Consider the following 17,740-nt stretch of genomic DNA (forward strand, 5'->3'; position numbering starts at 1 on the left):
AGCAGGGTAGGTCCCCAACATTGCAGTGACACCCAGCCCAGCTCCCACAGTGAAGCTGCAGTCAAGGTCAGATCCCAGGGCAGAGCCCAGTGAGGGCATCACATTTTTGTTGTCTTAAAACACATTTCCAGGTGCTCTTTCTTTGTTGAAATACTCCAAAGTGACCCAGCTCCGTCCTTTCTTCAAGCACAGTCTCACTTCAGGTGATGGTGCTTTGTCTCTGCCTCTGTGACAGAGGAGCAAAAAGTGACACACTTTTATGATGAAATGAGACTTACACAAATCTCTGGGGCCATGGGGTCATTTTCCTGTGGCCTAACCCTTTGGGATTTGTTGTCTAAGAAGAAAAATTATAAAGTAACTAAAGGGCTCTAAAATAATTTTTAGAATTACAATAATAAATTTGATAATTCTTGTAGTTTTTTCTAGTGTTTTGCTGCTGTTCTTTTGCCCGGGCTTCAGTAGGAAGCCTGGGATGTAGTACATCTCTACCCAAAAATCAGCAAGAGGAAGGCAGTGCATGAGTGATCCCAATGAGTGCTGGGCTCCTGCCTCTTCTGTCAGGCTTCTACGGGTACAGGTCTGAATCCCTGCATCCTTATCCTCCTGGAATCCCACTCAGCTTCCTGGGATCACACTCAGCTCCAGCTGCTTTCTGGTTGCAGTCAGGGTACCCAATTGCAGGGGAGTGAGGATAAATGCTTTCACCCTTCTGGTCTCTAGGCACTGGCTTTAGCAATCAAAGAGGCAAAACTCCAGCACCCTGACATGCTGGTAACCAAAGCTGTGGTATACAGAGAAACAGAGCCCTCTCCAGAGGAAAGGGACAAGAAACCTCAGGTAAGTGAAGCTTCCGGGTATGATTTATATCTGTTTGGTAAGGAGGGGATGTAACTGCTCTTGTGTCTCTGGTCCCCACCAGCCACAGGTGTTGCTGCCCCTTGGTGGCAACTCTTGGCGTGGTGGCTCCGGGCATGGCCACCTGGTTGTGGTTAGAAAGCTGGTGCCATTCCACCAAAAGTCACCTTGCTGTCCTGCTCAGCACAGGGCTCACAATCATTTCCATGTAAAGAGGAAAGGACCTTCTTGTCCCCTTGGGGTGGGGAGGGAAAGAGGGGGCAGCTGCTTTTTTGGATGGGCTGAGAAAGTTGGCTACAGATTCTACAAAGCAATCCAAAGTATTAGACAAGCATTTCCAAAAAAGAGGTTTTAGTCCCATTCAGATCCCCAGGTTGTGTTTTTACACTCACACAGGTGTAGGCAGCAGCCCCCAAGGTTTGCCCCAAAGCTGTCACAGCCCCAGACACTTTTCTTGGGCTTGGGGAGTCCTGCCCAACTCTAAACCCTCCACTCTGACCCCAGTACCCTCCATCAGCTCCTCAGGGGTGGCAGAGCCACTGGACCCCTGTGTGGGAGCAGCAGGGCTAGGGGAGCATAGTGGAGAGGAGAGAGAGCCTCATTACCAAAAAGTGTCTGAGGGGCCCTGGCAGCAGTCAGGTTCCAGGTGCATTTGGAGAGGCTCGAAAATGGGATTTTCTGTTTCTTTATCATTTGACTATTTTGATTGGCAGCTTTTAAGCCTGGAAAAGTGAAGAGCTCTGATGCAGCTGGCAATGTCAGGAGAGGCTCATGCAGCAGCCTAATCATATGTCCTGTCCCACAATGCAGACAAGCAAGTCCAGACCCACAGCATCCCACAGGAGCTGTCCAGTCTTAGTTGGATGGCTTAAAGGGAGGGAGCAGTGACCAGCCCTTATCTCCCCCATACACCAACACCAGTCCAGTGACTGAATTCCTGCTAATTACCAGAGCTCCTTCTAATTAAGTGCAAACTGTGGCCCCAGGCGTTTACAGTTACTGTCCAGTGCCCCCATACAAAGATGAGCCTTCATGGATTTGCACTCCATGGATTGGCACTCAGTGACTGGTCCTTTCCATCTGCCTCATACAGGAATCTTGACCAACATGTTCCTGGAAGTCAATATCTGTATTCCAACCTGGAGAACAGGGGAGAAGGAACCTTCCTGCTGGATTTGTCAGCAAGACATAGACATCCTGGCTGCAATGTTCATGGTGAAGAGACAAAAATTTTTAAAAAAGGAATAGCAAATATATTTTATATATATATATATACATACATACATATATATGTATATATATATAAACAGGAAACAAAATGCATCCTTGCACTGCTGCTACATACTGGAAATTAATAGCAAACAACACCACCAACAAACAAAGCCAACTCTCTGCAGATAAATTGAAGAATTTCCTGGATTGGTGATCAAATAAGATTTAAAAAGTCATAGTAATAATATCAGTAACAATAAAATAAGCCACCGTCTTGCATGATACCTTAAAGGACACACAATCATGAGTTCATTTGTTGCACACTGAATGGAAAGGAAAAATGCTTTGCAACAAAGCAAGAAGTAAACCAACTGAAGTAAAAAAACCACAAGCAGAAGCAAAACCATTCCCCACCTCTGGAAATAAGAGAGAAAAACATTGAATTTATGACCATAGAGTTATTTTCCAATTCACAAGTGTTGTTTTGCCCTTCTCATTCCATGCTGGTTTTTCTGCCTTTTTGGGGGGGTTCTGTTAACTCTTCCCCTTCCCTTCCTTATCTTCTCTGTGCACTTGTCCAACCTCTTGTTCTCTGAAGGTATTTAGGAATGGATTTCATTTCAAACAAAGAAAATGATATGTATATGGTTTCTCATCTTTAAAGAGCAGCCTGTGGGGTTTCATATGGATGTGCATTTCAGTTATGTATATTATTAAATATAACAAAGGGGGAGGGAGGGAACAATGCTGAAACAATCCAACAGTGCTGGTAAAGACGATGCTGACATTTTTAAATTATTAACTCTTTAATTGACTGTGGTTGGTGTATTTTCAGACTCTTAGATTACACGTGGGACTCTGGGTCCTACAAGAAGAGAATGGAAAAGGTTTCAGCTGCTGCTGGTTAGGGGAGAAGGCAAGAGGGCAAGGGATGGGAATGTCCCAGCAGCTGATCTGCAGTGTATGGTGGTTAGATTTGGAGGGGGCAGCAGTGACTTGGAGGGGCAAGGAAGGGGGTTAGGCTCCAGCTCCAGCAGCTGTAGGCAGGATGGTCTCCTGGCCCAGAGCCATGGGATCAGTAGGACTGTGCTCAGCACTCCCCCACAGCCCGCTGAGCCATGCCACTGGTGGGGGTAGTTTTGTTTTGTTTCTGGATCTCAGTAATGAAGTTACTTGAGCTTTATAGACGTCAAAGGCTGTTTGTGCCCTGTCTGCTCTGCCACCTGAGGTGTGATTGCAAGGGCTGTCTGAGACACTTGGACTGAGGACAGCAATGGCAGGACCGTGGCAGTCCTCCCTGACCTGCCTAGGAATGGGCAGTGGAGGGACCATACTGTGTCCATCAGTGTGGAGTATCTGCAGCATCGCAGGCTGGATGGGAGAGCCCAGGCCCTCTGCATTAGCAGGCATGTGTCAAGGAGGTGTCACTATTGCTGCTCCCAGCTCAGCCTTCAGCCACAGGCTCCCTCTATGGCTGCCTTTGGAAGGGGATCATGGACCAGGACCAGGCCCCCATACACTGTGAACAAGGCAGTTAGGGTAGACTCAGAACCAAAACCAGAAAGGAAAGGAAATAAATGGGTTTCCTTCTCATCTCTAGCTCCTACAGAAACAGAAGGGCCCGTGATTCTGCACCATTTTGCCTTTAGTCTCCCACCCCTCACACAGACTGTGCCCAGAAATAGGTGTGGTTTTGCCAGGTCCTGCCACAGCTTGGAGGATGCCTTGGGCATACCCTGCTCACCGCCTTCACTGTCCCAGGTGGGAGTTGCTCCCTGGCAGTTGCTCACCAGTATGTTCCTGTGAAGTCTCTTCTGGCAGAGAGGTTTTTCCTGCAAGCATGGAAGGCATGACCACAAGCAGGCAAGGACTGCTGGCTGCTGCCAGTGTGCCAGCTCCTGAGGGTCTCCCCAGCTTTCAGTAAAGCACCTTCAGCTACCTTTAGAGAGCACACCCCTGACCTAAAAATAGTTGCAGAGGCTACTTTTGTCTGTTGTTTTCCCAATGCACCCAAGCCAGCCATGACCAACAGTGGCACTGTCAGAGCATGAGGGGTTGGTGGAGGGCCACTGGTCTGCCCACTGTGCTGGTGTTCATCACCACACAGCATGTTTCAGACACAGAGGAGCCCACCTGGCTTGGACACCTCCCTTGGACACCTCCACAACTCCCCCCAAGCCACTGTGACTCTCGAGACCTGCTTTTGGCATTGTGCACAGTCAGGAAAGTGAAGGTTCCTGGGGAAATGAGAGGCCTTACAAAGTTAGACTTCGTGTATGCTTGGACTGAAGTGAGTTCTGTTTGCAGGGAGCAAACCCAGCCCCTGGCTCCCACAGCATGTTTATGGGTGGCAGTGTCTAAAACTATTCTAAAAAGAAGGAGAAAAAAAAGGAAAGAAAAAAGCTTATTCTCTGGGTGAGGTGTGGCTTTCTGCTGCTCAGCTCCAGCCCACACATCGCCATGCTCCACTTTGGATAGCTGGTCACTGCTTGTTTTCTTCCAGGACCTTTCTGTTGAAAGAGGTGGGAGACATGAGTGCCTGTTTTTACCCAATCCCACAAATTCATTCTGAACGTGGCCTGCAATTGCATGAGTAATAATAACAGTAACAATAATAATATTTATTTTTATTTGAGAAGCACCTTACCAACCAACTGCAACGCTCTGTTGTTCCTTCACTAACTCTCCTTTTCTCTTCCCTTGTTCTCCCTCTCCCCCTTTGGTCATACTCCTTTTCAGTGCTCGGTGGTGTATGCGTGTGTGCTCACTGTTCTTGTATTCAATAAAAGTGAAATAAATGTGTTTGATGCTAAATCAGCTTGGGGCCTTGGTGAACTCTTTCCTACTCAGAAGATGGAGAAGGGGGAACTTTGCAGCTGGGGTCACTACATGTGGAAGCACAAGACTCTTGTCTAAAGAGCAGATCATGGAAATCACAGAATCCTCAAATGGTTTAGGTTGGAAGGGATCTTAAAGCTCATCTTGTTCCAAACTCTGCCATAGGCAGGGACACCTTCCACTAGACCAGGGAGCTTCAAGCCCCATCCAACCTGATCTTGGACACTCCCAGGGATGGGGCAGCCACAGCTTCTCTGGGCAGCCTGTGCCAAGGCCTCCCCACCCTCACAGGGAAGAATTTTTTCCCAATATCCCATCAGACCCTGCTCTCTAGCAGTGGGAAGCCATTCCCTCTTGTCCTGTTAATCCAGGCCCTTTGTCCCAAGTCCCTCTCCAACTCTCTCGGAGCGCCTTCAGGGTCTGGAAGGGGCTTTAAGGTCTCTGAGCCTTCTCTTCTCCAGATGAACAGCCCCAGCTCTCCCAGCCTGTCCCCAGAGCAGAGGGGCTCCAGCCCTTCGAGCATCCCTGTGGCCTCGTCTGGACTCGCTCCAGCAGCTCTACGTTCTTCTTGTGCTGAGGCCTCCAGAGCTGGAGGCAGCTCTGCGGGTGGGGTCTCAGGAGAGCAGAAGATGCCACCAGGTCGGGAACTGAGCCGGGTGATGGACGACGGGGACAAGGGACCAAGCCGGGGAGTGAGGGGGGGATCAGAAATGGTTGGAGGGCAGGGACTGACGGCGGCACGCGTGCCCTGCCAGCTGGACACGGCGGTGGGGGGAGCGCGGCCCCGGCAGGGTGTGCGGGGCGGGCAGGGTGTGCGGGGCGGCCCGGGCAGGGTGTGCGGAGAGACCCGGGCAGGGTGTGCGGGGAGACCCGGGCAGGGTGTGCGGGGCGGCCAGGGCGTGCGGGGCGGGCAGGGTGTGCGGGGCGGCCCGGGCAGGGCGTGCGGGGCGGCCCGGGCAGGGTGTGCGGGGCGGGCGCCGGCCCGGGCAGGGTGTGCGGGGAGACCTGGGCAGGGTGTGCGGGGCGGCCCGGCCAGGGCGTGCGGAGCGGCCCGGGCAGGGTGTGCGGGGAGACCCGGGCAGGGTGTGCGGGGCGGACATTGCCGGGCGCTCCTCCCGTCCCGCCGCGCCGGAAGCGCCGCCCCGGATCTGCGCGCACGGCCGGGCGGTCGCGGCTCGATGGCGGCAGCGCGGCAGGACCCCGAGCTGGCCCGGCAGCTTTTCTTCGAGGGCGCGGCCGTGGTCGTGCTGGACGTGCCCGAGGGCACCGAGTTCGGCATCGACTACAGCGCGTGGGCCGTGGGGCCGCGGTTCCGCGGCGTGAAGATGGTCCCGCCGGGGCTGCACTTCGTGCACTGCAGCGCGGGCGGCGGGCGGGACACGGGGCCGCGCTCCGGCCGCTTCCTGAGCCTGCGGCGCCGCGAGGTGCGGGTGCTGCGCTGGGACCCCGCGGGCGAGGCCATGCGGCCGGAGCCCCCCGGGCACGGCGAGGCGCTCCGGGACAGCCTGCGGGAGCTGGACCGCTTTCTGGGGCCGTACCCCTACGAGACGTTGAAGAGGTGGGTCTCGCTGACCTCCTTCATCAGCGAGGCGGCGGCGGAGCGGCTGCAGCCCGAGAGCGGCCAGATCTGCGCCTTCGCGGAGGTGCTGCCGGAGGTGTCGGGGCGGCACACGCGGGACCGCGCCGGGCAGCGCCGGCCGCCGCTCGGGGCCGAGTGCCAGAGCTACGCCGAGGGGCTGGCGAGGCTGCCCCGCATGCGGCCCCGGGCCGGCACCCAGATCCGCTTCACCGAGCTGCCCAGGCAGCTGTACCCCGACGGCGCCACTCCCGAGGAGATCACTCGGCACAGCATGGACCTGAGCTACGCCCTGGAGCGGATGATGGAGCAGCGCTACCCCGGCCGGCCGCTGGAGCTGCTCGGTGAGCACCGCCCTGGGCAGTGATTTGGGGGGTATAGAGTCATGAAGGCTGAGGGAGTTGGGCCTGTTCTGCGTCAAGAACAGACGACTGAGAGAGGACTTCATTGTATATGAATGTCTAAACGGGGTTGCTAAGAAGGCGGAGCCAAGCCCTTCTCGCTGGTGCCTACAATAACATGGGAGGCTGCAGGCAGAAACTGAAGCCCAGGAAGTTCCAGCTGAATGTGAGGAAGAACTTCTTTCCTGTGACAGCACTCTGGAACAGATTTCCCAGAGAGGATGTAGCTTCTCCCTCACCAGAGGTATTCCAGACCCATCTGGACACAGTGTCTTCCAACCCGAACCATTCTGTGATTGTGAAATAAGAGCTCTGGGATGAAACCTGTGCCTGTTCCCTGGTGCCCTGAGCCATCTGCAGTGCAGGACAGAAGTTAGTGTAGTTTTTAGCAGCAACATGGCCTGTTAAGTTGGCAGGAGAAGAGGAGACTGCAGCTTCTTCACAAGAGGCAGAGGGGCAGCGTTGATCTCTGCTCTCTGTGACCAGTAACAGGACCTGAGGGAATGGCTGGAGCTGTGTCAGAAGAGGTTTAGGCTATATATGAGGAAAAGATTCTTCTCCCAGAGGGTGGTCAAGCACTGGAACCGGCTCCCTAGGGCAGTGCTTACAGCCCCAGAGCTCATGGGCCGCTTGGACAATACTCTTGGGCAAATGGTGGGATTGTTGGGGTGTCCTGTGCAGGGCCAGCAGTTTGACTCAATGATCTTTGTGAGTCCCTTCCGGCTCGGGACATCCTGTGATTTTGTTCTGTGACTCTGTGGTGTAAGGATGTGATGCTGGGGGATGTCAGGCTGCCTCTGGCTACTGGATGCTGCCTTTGGAGCCTGGATTGCCTCAGGTGAAGTCAAAAGCAGCAAGCCCAGGTCTGTCTTCAGACACCAGCCTGGCACTTTGCCTGTTAAGTCAGTTTCTTAAGGACGGATCTTATGGAGTCCTGGATGTGCTGAGTGGGGCTGAACACCCGGAGATCTTGTTCCCGTTGCATGGGGAGGAGATGTGGGTGTCCCAGCCAGTGGTTCTCAGTGCAGTGACCGGTCCCTACCTGGCTGGCACAGTGGCCACTCAGATGTGCATGCTCTGTGTGTGTTCTGTGCATCTGTGTGCTCTGTGTTTGGTCTGTGTGCTGCCTGTGACTTGCCAAGGCAGTGTCTGGGCTGCGCCAGTCCTGTAATGGGAAGACCAGACTCCCTCAGCCAGGGGGCTGCATCTCATTGCTCAACTACTCCACAACCTTTAACACAACCTGTGATACAAATACTGAATCTGTGGAGCTCCTGGAGAGGGGTTTTGTTTTGTGGCAGGATGGAGGGAGAAGCCTTCCCAGCTGAGGCTACTGAGCTACAAGGCTTTGTTTTTCCCTTCTGTGTTTTCTATATTAATGTTATACAATTTATTCTTTTTCAAAATTTGAATCCAAGACAACTGTAGGATATACAAACAGTGAATTACCTTTAGCAAAGTAGCTGATGCCAAGCATCAGTGATAGGGACCATGGATCTTAATGCAACAAGGCAGACACATCTGTGAAGGTACTGCTCAGCTCTCTCAGCATTCCAGGGCAGTGGCATTTGCAGTCACATGTCGCTCTGGACACCAGGCTCTGGAGGACTGAATGCTCACAAAATAACAGCAAGGTCTGGCTCATTTTTTGGGTTTGTAAAGTCCTGTAAAGTCCCTCTACAACAATGATAATCACAGTTACAGGTGATCTGCCCCATTCTGCTTTGCTTTGTCTCCCGTTGAAGAGCAGAGCATCAGCATATCTTCAGTGTTTAGAGTGTCAGTTGCTGCTGGCAGGATGGATGTGCAAAAGCATTTGTGAATCATTTACAGGTCTGTGGGGAGGACACGTACCTTGTATTTCTTTTAGTCTTACCTGTGTTTTGTTTTGTGAATCCACATAGGTGAGCTGCAGTTTGCTTTCATTTGCTTCCTGATCGGGAACGTGTACGATGCCTTTGAACACTGGAAAAGACTCCTGAACATCCTGTGCCGATCTGAAGTCGCCATAGGGAAGTACCAAGACCTTTACATCAACCTCATTTCCGTCCTGTATCACCAGCTCAATGAAATCCCAGCAGACTTTTTTGTGGACATTGTCTCCCAGGACAACTTTTTAACCAGCACCTTGCAGGTGTGTTTGTGGCTGTCTCCTGAGAAATACAAGTGGGAGGCAGGGCCTGCAGGGTATCAGAGCAAATCTGGGGAGAAGCTGCAAAAGGAATTAAGCTACTGTTGAGCTGTGTGGGATATAGTGAGCCTGTCTGAGCACATGGGGATTTTCTTTTACTTTTCCCCTATGTTATTCATGGAGAAATGCTATTTGCTTCTCATCTCAGCATTTGGTCTGCTCAAGCTATGCCTGGAAGAGCTTAAGGGAGTATAAAATTGAGTTAGGTAGGGAAAGAAAATGTTGCAAATAGTGCTGGAAGTAACGTGCCATGGGTTTGGACTTCTGGCCTGGCACATGTAATGCAACTGGACTGCACTAGCAGTCTTTTCCTAGAAGTTTTTAAGACCTTTACCTACATTGAGCTGAACAGCTACAAGAAAGGCTGAGCAAGTGCAAAATTATGTCCGTGTATTTTTTCTCAAATGCTATTCATTCTTTAGAAAAAAAAACCCAAAAAACCAAAAAAAACCCCACAACCAAAACGTTGGCATAAAGGACTGATGATGCTGATTTTTGGGCAGCTTGAATGATTTGCTTAGTGTGCAGGCAGCAAAACTTGAGCATAGGGCACTGAGAGCATTTAGAAGCTCTTCCATTCCTGTTGGCCTAAGCAAAGCTAAAGATTTCCTGAAGTCAAGTTCTTATCCGTGGGAATTTATGGTTATTCCAAAATGAAGCAAATGCTGCTTCTGCTGAGACAAGCAGGGGCAAATCTGTGATTCAGCACCAGTGAAACCAGTAGGTGTAGGTGTCCTATTTTTCTGAAGATTTCACATCGAGGAGATTAGAGCTTAATTAAATGTTTTCTTAAGGAGATTTTCTGCCTAAGAAGAAACCTCTTTTCCAAAGTTATGTTTCCTTCCCTCTTGCATTCCAGAGAAAAGCTGGCCCTGTGGACAGCTCCCTGGAATGTGGAAAGAGAGCACAGATGTTGCAGGCAGGTGCAGCAGAGAGGACAGAGAGACAGTAAAACGTGAAGAGGAAACAGGAGACATCTCTCTCTTGGGCCCAGTGCTCCTTTGCAGTCTGGTGCTGGGGCTTTTTTGTAAGTTACAGTGTTCTTGTCCAGAATAAACCTTTTTGAATTCTTTCCACTGCCTTGGCACTTCTGGAGGTACCTGTGTGTACCTTACCAGACACTCCCACTGACTGTGACCACACTGTGCCAGTGCAGTAAATTGACTAAACACAGTTTTAAAAAAAGCCAAACACAGACACACTGATGAAGCTCAGCAATGGAAACAATCCCTGCAGTAATTAGGGGTAGTAGTGCCAGAGGTGCTTGGTGCTCAAGGCCACCTTCTTTCCCAGGGAGCAGGTGCATTCCTCTCCTTTTAACTCCCAAGTTCTTGCTGTAGCTATGGGGAGGGTTGAGGTGTTTGGTTTTAATTTGCTGGGTAAAATGGTATGGGAAGCATTGCTTTAATCAAGTGACTTTCAGTTTTTTGAATTTGGATTCTTGCAAGTCTCGCCTTTTAAAATTTATGTTTTATTTTTGTTGGTAGATTTTTCCATCCCATTAGAGGACTGGAAAACCCAGCTCTCTTTGCTCTGTTTGCAGTACACTCAGAGCAATGCTGTGCATAGTCAGCTTACAGTAATACAAAGAATATGTTAACCAGCTCTTCTTTCCATCTGAGGGGAATTTGGGAAGCACTGTTATTGCTGGTTATCTTTCCTTTTTGGCTGCCTCAGTCTTGTCTGTCACTGAGTTCTATCAGTCAATGTTCTACTTCAGCAGCACAAGCTGTGCTGGCATAAGGGATCACCTTTAAGACCTGGCAGGAGTCACCACATTCCCAGTGACAAAGTAAAACTTTGCCTTGTTAACTGAGCCCCTCCTCACTCAAAATTCTCTGTTTCTCTGCTTTTGTGGGATTTCCCTGATGTAAGTGCCAGGGAACCCTTGGGACTTGCCTTACCCAGTCACTTGACACACACCCATCAGTTAATGGGGTGTGGGCAGGTGCACAGAGGTATGTGGGGGAGTGTGTTGTCTGTGTAGCTCCTGCTCAGCTCTGCATACAGCAACTTTTTATTTTTGGAGATTGATCCAAGGCAAGGAGAGTGCACAACCACCACTGACTGTGCAGCCCTAACAATGTTTAAAGAAAAAAAACATCTTGATTAAATAGCTAATTTAATGTGCAGTTCATTGAGGAGAACGTGGGGAATATAATCTTCTAATCTTTTTTCTTTAACAGCAGCCTTGCTGTGTACACATTCCCTTAGAAAGAGGTAGTTTCACAGTAGAATAAACAAGGAAAAGACAAATGATCATCCACAAAGCAACAAACTTTGCTGCTTATTGTCAGTGTTTTATTGCAGCTGTCAGTAGGTCTCTCCCAAATACAAGGCTGCATTTTCCCCAGAGAATATTTCTTCTTATAGAAATTTAATTCTGGGTCACCAGTTCAGCAGAGGAGCAGAAGCAGGATGATGAGAACTGGGCTCTGGGGCTAAATGCCCTGCTAATCCTACACAGATCCTTTCCTTCCTCAGGTGCCAACAGAAGCTGTGAATGTGACACGTTAGTGCATTTGTGCTTGGATGATGGAAGGGAGAGGTTAGTTCAGATTTCAGTGCCCTGTGCTCAAGGGAATGGCTGTGCTGGGGATAACTGGACTTTTCCCAGAGAGCTCCCATTCCTTCAAGACCTTCAAGCTCTTTTTCTTGAGTTTTCTCTGTATCTAAGGTGTTGGTGATACCATATTACAGAATTACTTTGAGAGCTCTCTAACCATAGAAATGATGGGTACAATTACCTTTTGGCCTTTGGGACACATCCTGGATAATTGGCTACTGATAATGCTTTTTTTTTTTAATTTCTTTTGCTCAGACAGTTTCCTTAACTCACACTTAAGCAGATTTCAGAATTCCATAGTACAAATTCAGTTACATGCATACTCCTGCTTCAGAGTTCTTATCCAAGTGCAGATATTTCTGATATGGACTCAGTGTAGTGAAGGCTTGGGGCTGTGAAATCAGAGGTGTGGGCTTCAGTTAGCAGGAGTGGTTCCAGGTCCTTAGATCCCTTGCCAGTGGCATAACCTGGATATCTTCCTGGTGCTCCCAGAAATGTTGATGACATCCTTGTAGGAAAGAGATGCCCAGCTGGTGCCAAAACTGAGCTCTTTGTGACCTTTGTTCTTTTACTCAGGTGCTCTTTTCCTCTGTGTGCAGTGCTGCTGTTGATGAGACTCTAAGGAAAAAGGCTGAGAAGTTCAAGGCTCACCTAACGAAGAAGTTTAAGTGGGACTTTGAGGCAGAGCCTGATGATTGTGCTCCTGTGGTGGTGGAGCTGCCTGAGGATGTGCAGGTGGACTGAGCCAAATGCTCCCTTGGAAGCAAACATCTTTAAAAATGACTCATTCCTTCTCTTCTCTGGCCTTGCTGGCTTCCTAAAGTCAGTTTCTGAAGCTGATCCTCCTTCTCCTGTGGAACCCAGGAGGATGCTGAACTTTGCAAGGTTGGAGGAGTTTGAGAGATGTCACGTGGCTGCTTTGGCCACTTAATTTTTTTCTGCAGCTCTTCTGCAGCAGGTCCTCACAGAATATGAATTCAATACAAATTCATAGAAACATTTAAGTTGGAAAAGACCTTTTAAGATTATCAAGTCCCGCCATAAATCTAAGACTGCAGAGATCATCCTGCACTCAGCTGACTTCTAGATCCCTGGTCCCCTCTCTCCTCCTGGGCTGTAGGTGATGCCCTGTCTGGAGAGCACCTGTAGTTTACACCTGAAGTGAGGGGTGTAAGCCCACTGGTCTTTGCAGATTTTGGCAGCCCAAACCAAGGCTGTGGACTGGAGTTCAGCTCTTCTTGTGCTCATGTTACATGGGTGTGACCACAATTGTTTCACTACTGTGTCAGATGCTCATGCTGCTCACTGTGATTTATCTGTTGTGGAGAAGCACTCAGAGCCTCAGCAGAATTCCTCCCATTTCATACCACTGGTACTGGGGTATCTTATTCCTCCCATTCTGTTAAAACATTTTGTATGTACTGTGGACACTCTGTTTTGCCTGATGTAAAAGCAAGTGAACAGTTTGGTGACAAGAAATGGAATTATTGGACTGTAGTCACCTAGGTCTCGAAGAACAGAGCCAGAATGATTTAAAAGGGCAGTTTTCCACATGAACTGGAGACTCTGTTTTGTTATAATGGGAAATCTTATGTTCTTGCCCCAATGACAGTTTGTTCTTTGTCTCCAGTTCTCAGGGTGGGCTGTAAGAAGCTTGTGATGTTTCTGCAAACCTGCACAGAGGCTCAGTTGTACCACTCAGTCGTTCCTGAGCTGTTGGACTCCCTCAGGACTTTGTCTGTGTGCATGTCGAACAGGCTGATGCTCTTTGTTAGTCTTTTGTCCTTCAAAATAAATCTCAAAAGAGCCTTGTCTACAGAAAACATCTATATGAACGGGGTTTAGTTATTTAGTCAAAGCTTATAGTACAATGACACTGCCCTCCTCTCCTCACTGAGATGTCCAGTGTCCCTGCAGATGATCTGTGATATCCAAGGGTTCAAAAGGATACACAAAGTGGCAGAAAGCTCGGTGTGTTCAGGGAACAAGGTGTGTGATGAGGTTTCCAGATCATCAGGAAATTCCCACAAGGATAGGCCACTGGAAGCCCTCATTGCTGCTAGGGCTGCCTTTCCCTCCTTCCTGCAGGGGCTCTGCACTCCATTCCTGTGGCGTCCAGGTCTGTCTGAAATTAATTCTGGATTGACCAAAGGCCCTGTGGGGAGGTTTTCCAATTTGGTGCTTTGTTCTTACGTCTTCCTTTCCATGCTTTCCTGAGTTCTGTTGCCTGGCAGTGTGACTGTGCTCTCCCTGCCTCCTTGCTCTGTGTTTGGATCCACAGGCAGAGCTCAGTTTGTGGTTGTACAGATCATTGCTCCGAGCTGTGATGGACAAACTTCTTTTGTTTTGTTGGCTCTTTGCACCACCCCAGTGACTGGTTCTGGTGCTTGGGAACAGAAGATCCCTGATGTCTGTAGGAAGGGGAGCAGAGAACCTGGGGCCCTTCCTGCATGGAAGGGAGAGAGGAGCAGAGCCCTGGTGCTGTACAGGGCTGGCCAGGCACTGTCTGTACTGGCAATGCTCCACTGTTTTGCTGGCCCACTTGATTTGAGTATGTCTTTGTTAAGTCTCAAAACCACTAACAGAAAATTAACAGTTCGTAATGGTCAAGTTCCCATGATGAACTACACCTTTAGCAACTGAGAAAAGAGAATACAATTGTACTGCCATTGTGGTTTTTTTCGTTTTTTAAGATTGTAGTAGGACAGTTAATCACAGAATGGTTTGGGTTGGAAAGGACCTTACGGGCCATCCAATCCCACACACTGCCATGGGCAGACACACCTTCCACTAGACCAGGTTGCTCCAAGCCCCATCCAACCTGGCCTTGAACACTTCCAGGGATGGGGTAGCCACAACATCTCTGGACAACCTGTGCCAGGGTCTCCCCACCATCACAGGAATGAAGTGTCTTCCCAATGTCCCATCTAACCTTGCCCTCTGTCAGTTTAAAACCATTTCCCCTTGTCCCATCGCTGTCCGCCCATATAAAATGTCCCTGTCCCTCCTTTTTATAAGCCCCCTTCTATCTCTTAGTATCTCTCATTATTATTTCTTACTAGACCACAAAACAGGTGGGAAAGAGCCAGGCCATGAGGACACTGTCCCTCTGTTGGACAGGATACAGAAGCAGCAAGCTCAGCTACATGCAGGTTTGGGTGTTCAGAATCCAACTCCATTACGTGACTCCATCACACACTTTGAGGGAGAAGGGAAGTGGGCACATAGGAAGCAACTTGCTGGATGTTTGCAGGGGAGAGTTATAAATTTGGGAGGGAAAACAGGGCATTTATTCCTGTTGGAGCCAGCAGGAAGGAGGCCATAAAAGCCAAGTGACAACATGTAATAGAAGAGGTATTTTCTTGCCCTTCTGTAGCCTTAGGCCAGCTCTAGTGCTGATAACACTGTGCCTTCCTCCAGCTGCTGTTATCTGAAAGCAAAAGAGGAACTGTGTGTGTGTGTAATAAATACGTGTTGCTACAAACTAATGAAGTGTAATTTGTGATGTGTTTGCAGCTCTGATTCAGCACTGAATTCGGGTCAGGACAAGCAGCTTTCCCTGTGTTGTGCAGAGCCACTGAAGCATGAGGTACATTGGCCTCCTGCTTCTGTGGAGAGTTGTCCAGCTGCATCATTCCTGCCTTGTGACATGGGCCTTCACTGCAAATTACATTGGAGCAAAGGCCCTGCTTAGCCCCAGGTGAGGCTGATCCCTTGGGAACCAGCAGTGGCATGAGCTGACCACTGGATAACCCCAAAGCAGCACTGCGCCCTGCATTCCCTGGGCAAAGCCCAGAGTGAGTGTGTCCAATCCCCTAAACTGCACTTCCATCTTTTTCACTGTCCCCACAGCCTCAGTGATACTGGATAAACCAGAGTTTTCAGTCTCAGCCATAGTTTTCCAGTGTGGGATCTCTGTCTTGGCTCTGTGTCTGCTTCTTTCATCAACCCTGCAAATTCAGAAATGAGGAATGTGCTGCCTGAGGCTGTGGGAAGCTGCCTTCCTGTCCCAGTATTGCACTACTCCCTTTTTTTTTGTTGGGAAGAGGAATGGCACATATTGCTCCAATAGCTCATGTGGCTTCATTTGTGAATTCTGCTGCCTCCTGCCCACTGCCAAAGCTGCAGCCAGACCACTTCTGTCTGTTTTCAGGTGGATTGGTGCCAGTAACTTCACCATGGCCCTGGGGCACATCCACGGTGTAGTTCTGTGGCTCAGACTGAATTTGGGGCACTTCCTGTGGCAGCAATACCTGTAAGGCCTCCAACAGCACCAATTTGTGTGGTGGTAGATGTCACCCAGAAATGTTCTTCTTGTGCTCTAAATGCAAACTGAAGGTGAAAGGGGGCAGGTGGGAAGGTATAGAAAGTGATCAGTAGCTTGTTAGTGCTGTAGTTTTAAATCTGAAGTGAGCCCTGAGTTTATTACTTTAACCAGCAACTCTTCATAGAAGCTTTCACTTTTACTGCTTAACAGTGAGTTGAATTTTTGGTTCTTTGCTCAGTGTTTTCTCATGGTAACCCTCCCTGTCTCTCAGCATCATGGTTCAGCTCATGTCTTTTTCTCATTTTATTAGGTTTTTAAGTTGTTTGTTACTATTGTGCTCTTATTTTCTAATCCAGAAATAGCATGGTTGATACCCATTTGTGCCTCCAACAATAACCAGGAGGGAGAGGTTTTTCAGGGTCTCTTAGACACACACCACCTTTGTTTGGAGCAACGTTTATTTCTGCTACTGCTTTGGCAGCTGGACTTAGCCTGTACCAGCTGCTGCAGATGGAGTGGCTGGCACCAAGCTCCTGGAATATGGAAAAAGATGGAGTGGAATGCCTTGATTCCTTTCTCCGAAAAAGGAGATCATCTTCCCCTGCTATTGCTGTTCATTGTCAAACAGCTACGACAGTGGCTTGTTCTGCAGCCCTGTTACTTAAAAGGGATGTACTGTAAGTGGTCATTCCTTCCCAGTGTGCTCAGCTATTCCACAGCCAGTTCTGCTCCCCTCCGAAAATGTGCACCTCCTGACCTGCTGTGGGCTGGGCAGGCTGGGATTTGGGAGTGCCAGTCTGTCCCAAGTGATGTACAAAGCCCAGAGTTGAGCTGGAGCAGGAACTGGGGGTTGGTCCATAGAGCATTGGCTGTGCTGGAGCCTGTAATTAATGCACAGGAGACATTGATTGTGCAGAGGCCTCATTAGGAAAGCACAAATGAGATGCGGTGCAGCCTCAATGCAAATAAACTCCAAATGGGTTAATCAATAGGAGGAAAAATCCATATAGTAGGCTCTCAGATCCACTGCTTTGGGTGTGCTGGTCCAGCTCCTGCCTTCCTTTGGTGGGTCTGTGTGTGTTCATGAGGAACAAGTTGCAGCAGAAATGTGTCCTGCAGATGCAGCCTGGCCAGAGAGGTGCCAGAGTGGCACCTTGTCCCCTTCCTGCAGAGCTGAGCTCAGGCTTCAGCAGCACATGGCCACTGCAGCTTGAGGGACTCCACAGATTTGAAACCAGAAGGCTGAGCTACAGCCCTTGCCAGGTCTCAGCTTTGGGCAGGCAAGATGCAGGAGGGACAAGGAGACAAGAAGAGAGTTCTCTCATGCCTCCACCTCCGGGGCCTCGGTGGCCTGGCTGCAGGTGGTAACTCCTGTGTCCTGCATGGATCAAACAGATGTTTAACTGAAGTGCTGAGAAGTTGCCCAGACTTCGGGTCCCTGAAGCCAAAGCACTGCAATGTCTTTTCCCTCTGTGAGGGAGTTGCAGGTCAGTCACTCTCTCAGGTGACCTGGTAAGAGGAAGGTACCAGCAGTTAGGAGTACTCTTGCATTGCCCCTCTCCAACTTCCTTACTGTCTCTGCCTGTAAAAATTACATCTCACAGTCATTTAATTAAATAACTCAGGAAATAAGCTGGTATTTGTAAAGGAGGAATGGTGAAGAGTGCAGGCATTGAGCAGGGAGAGGGGAGATGAGGGGCAGGGGCCTGGAGCTCCTCAAACGCCCTGGGCTGGAGGTTGGGAGCCAGTGAGTGCCAGGGGCATGATTGCCAGGGGCATGGGGTGCAAGTTTCACTGTTTTAAATCTTTTTTGCCCCCAAAGGCAGGTTTA

General features: G+C 49.7%; 2 protein-coding genes across 20 annotated transcripts in view; both read left to right on the forward strand.

The window, feature by feature from the left end:
• EPB41L1 (erythrocyte membrane protein band 4.1 like 1) overlaps nucleotides 1-4,887 on the forward strand; it is a 67,793-nt gene extending 62,906 nt beyond the window's left edge. For all 19 annotated transcript variants that reach the window (XM_071573175.1, XM_071573174.1, XM_071573176.1 and 16 more), the window contains 2 exons: nucleotides 724-840; nucleotides 1,952-4,887. In XM_071573175.1, coding sequence (XP_071429276.1) covers nucleotides 724-840; nucleotides 1,952-1,960 — 126 coding nt within the window. In that variant the 3' untranslated portion in view covers nucleotides 1,961-4,887. The remainder of the gene's footprint in view (nucleotides 1-723; nucleotides 841-1,951) is intronic.
• Nucleotides 4,888-6,072: 1,185 nt separating this feature from the next.
• AAR2 (AAR2 splicing factor) lies at nucleotides 6,073-15,124 on the forward strand. Its single transcript, XM_071573104.1, has 3 exons — nucleotides 6,073-6,828; nucleotides 8,790-9,019; nucleotides 12,219-15,124. Exons 1-3 carry the CDS (start codon nucleotides 6,087-6,089, stop codon nucleotides 12,384-12,386), a joined length of 1,140 nt encoding a protein of 379 aa, XP_071429205.1. The 5' UTR covers nucleotides 6,073-6,086; the 3' UTR covers nucleotides 12,387-15,124.
• Nucleotides 15,125-17,740: the final 2,616 nt, after the last annotated feature.

Source organism: Pithys albifrons, chromosome 18 (genome assembly GCF_047495875.1).
Source record: "Pithys albifrons albifrons isolate INPA30051 chromosome 18, PitAlb_v1, whole genome shotgun sequence".
NCBI lineage: Eukaryota > Metazoa > Chordata > Aves > Passeriformes > Thamnophilidae > Pithys > Pithys albifrons.

Excerpts from the sequence above, each read along its gene's own strand:
- AAR2 (XM_071573104.1), top strand. The coding sequence starts at position 6,087 with ATGGCGGCAGCGCGGCAGGACCCCGAGCTGGCCCGGCAGCTTTTCTTC. Across the intron at positions 6,829-8,789 it reads CCGGCCGCTGGAGCTGCTCG|GTGAGCTGCAGTTTGCTTTC; the intron begins GTGAGCACCGCC and ends GAATCCACATAG. Across the intron at positions 9,020-12,218 it reads TTTTAACCAGCACCTTGCAG|GTGCTCTTTTCCTCTGTGTG; the intron begins GTGTGTTTGTGG and ends TCTTTTACTCAG.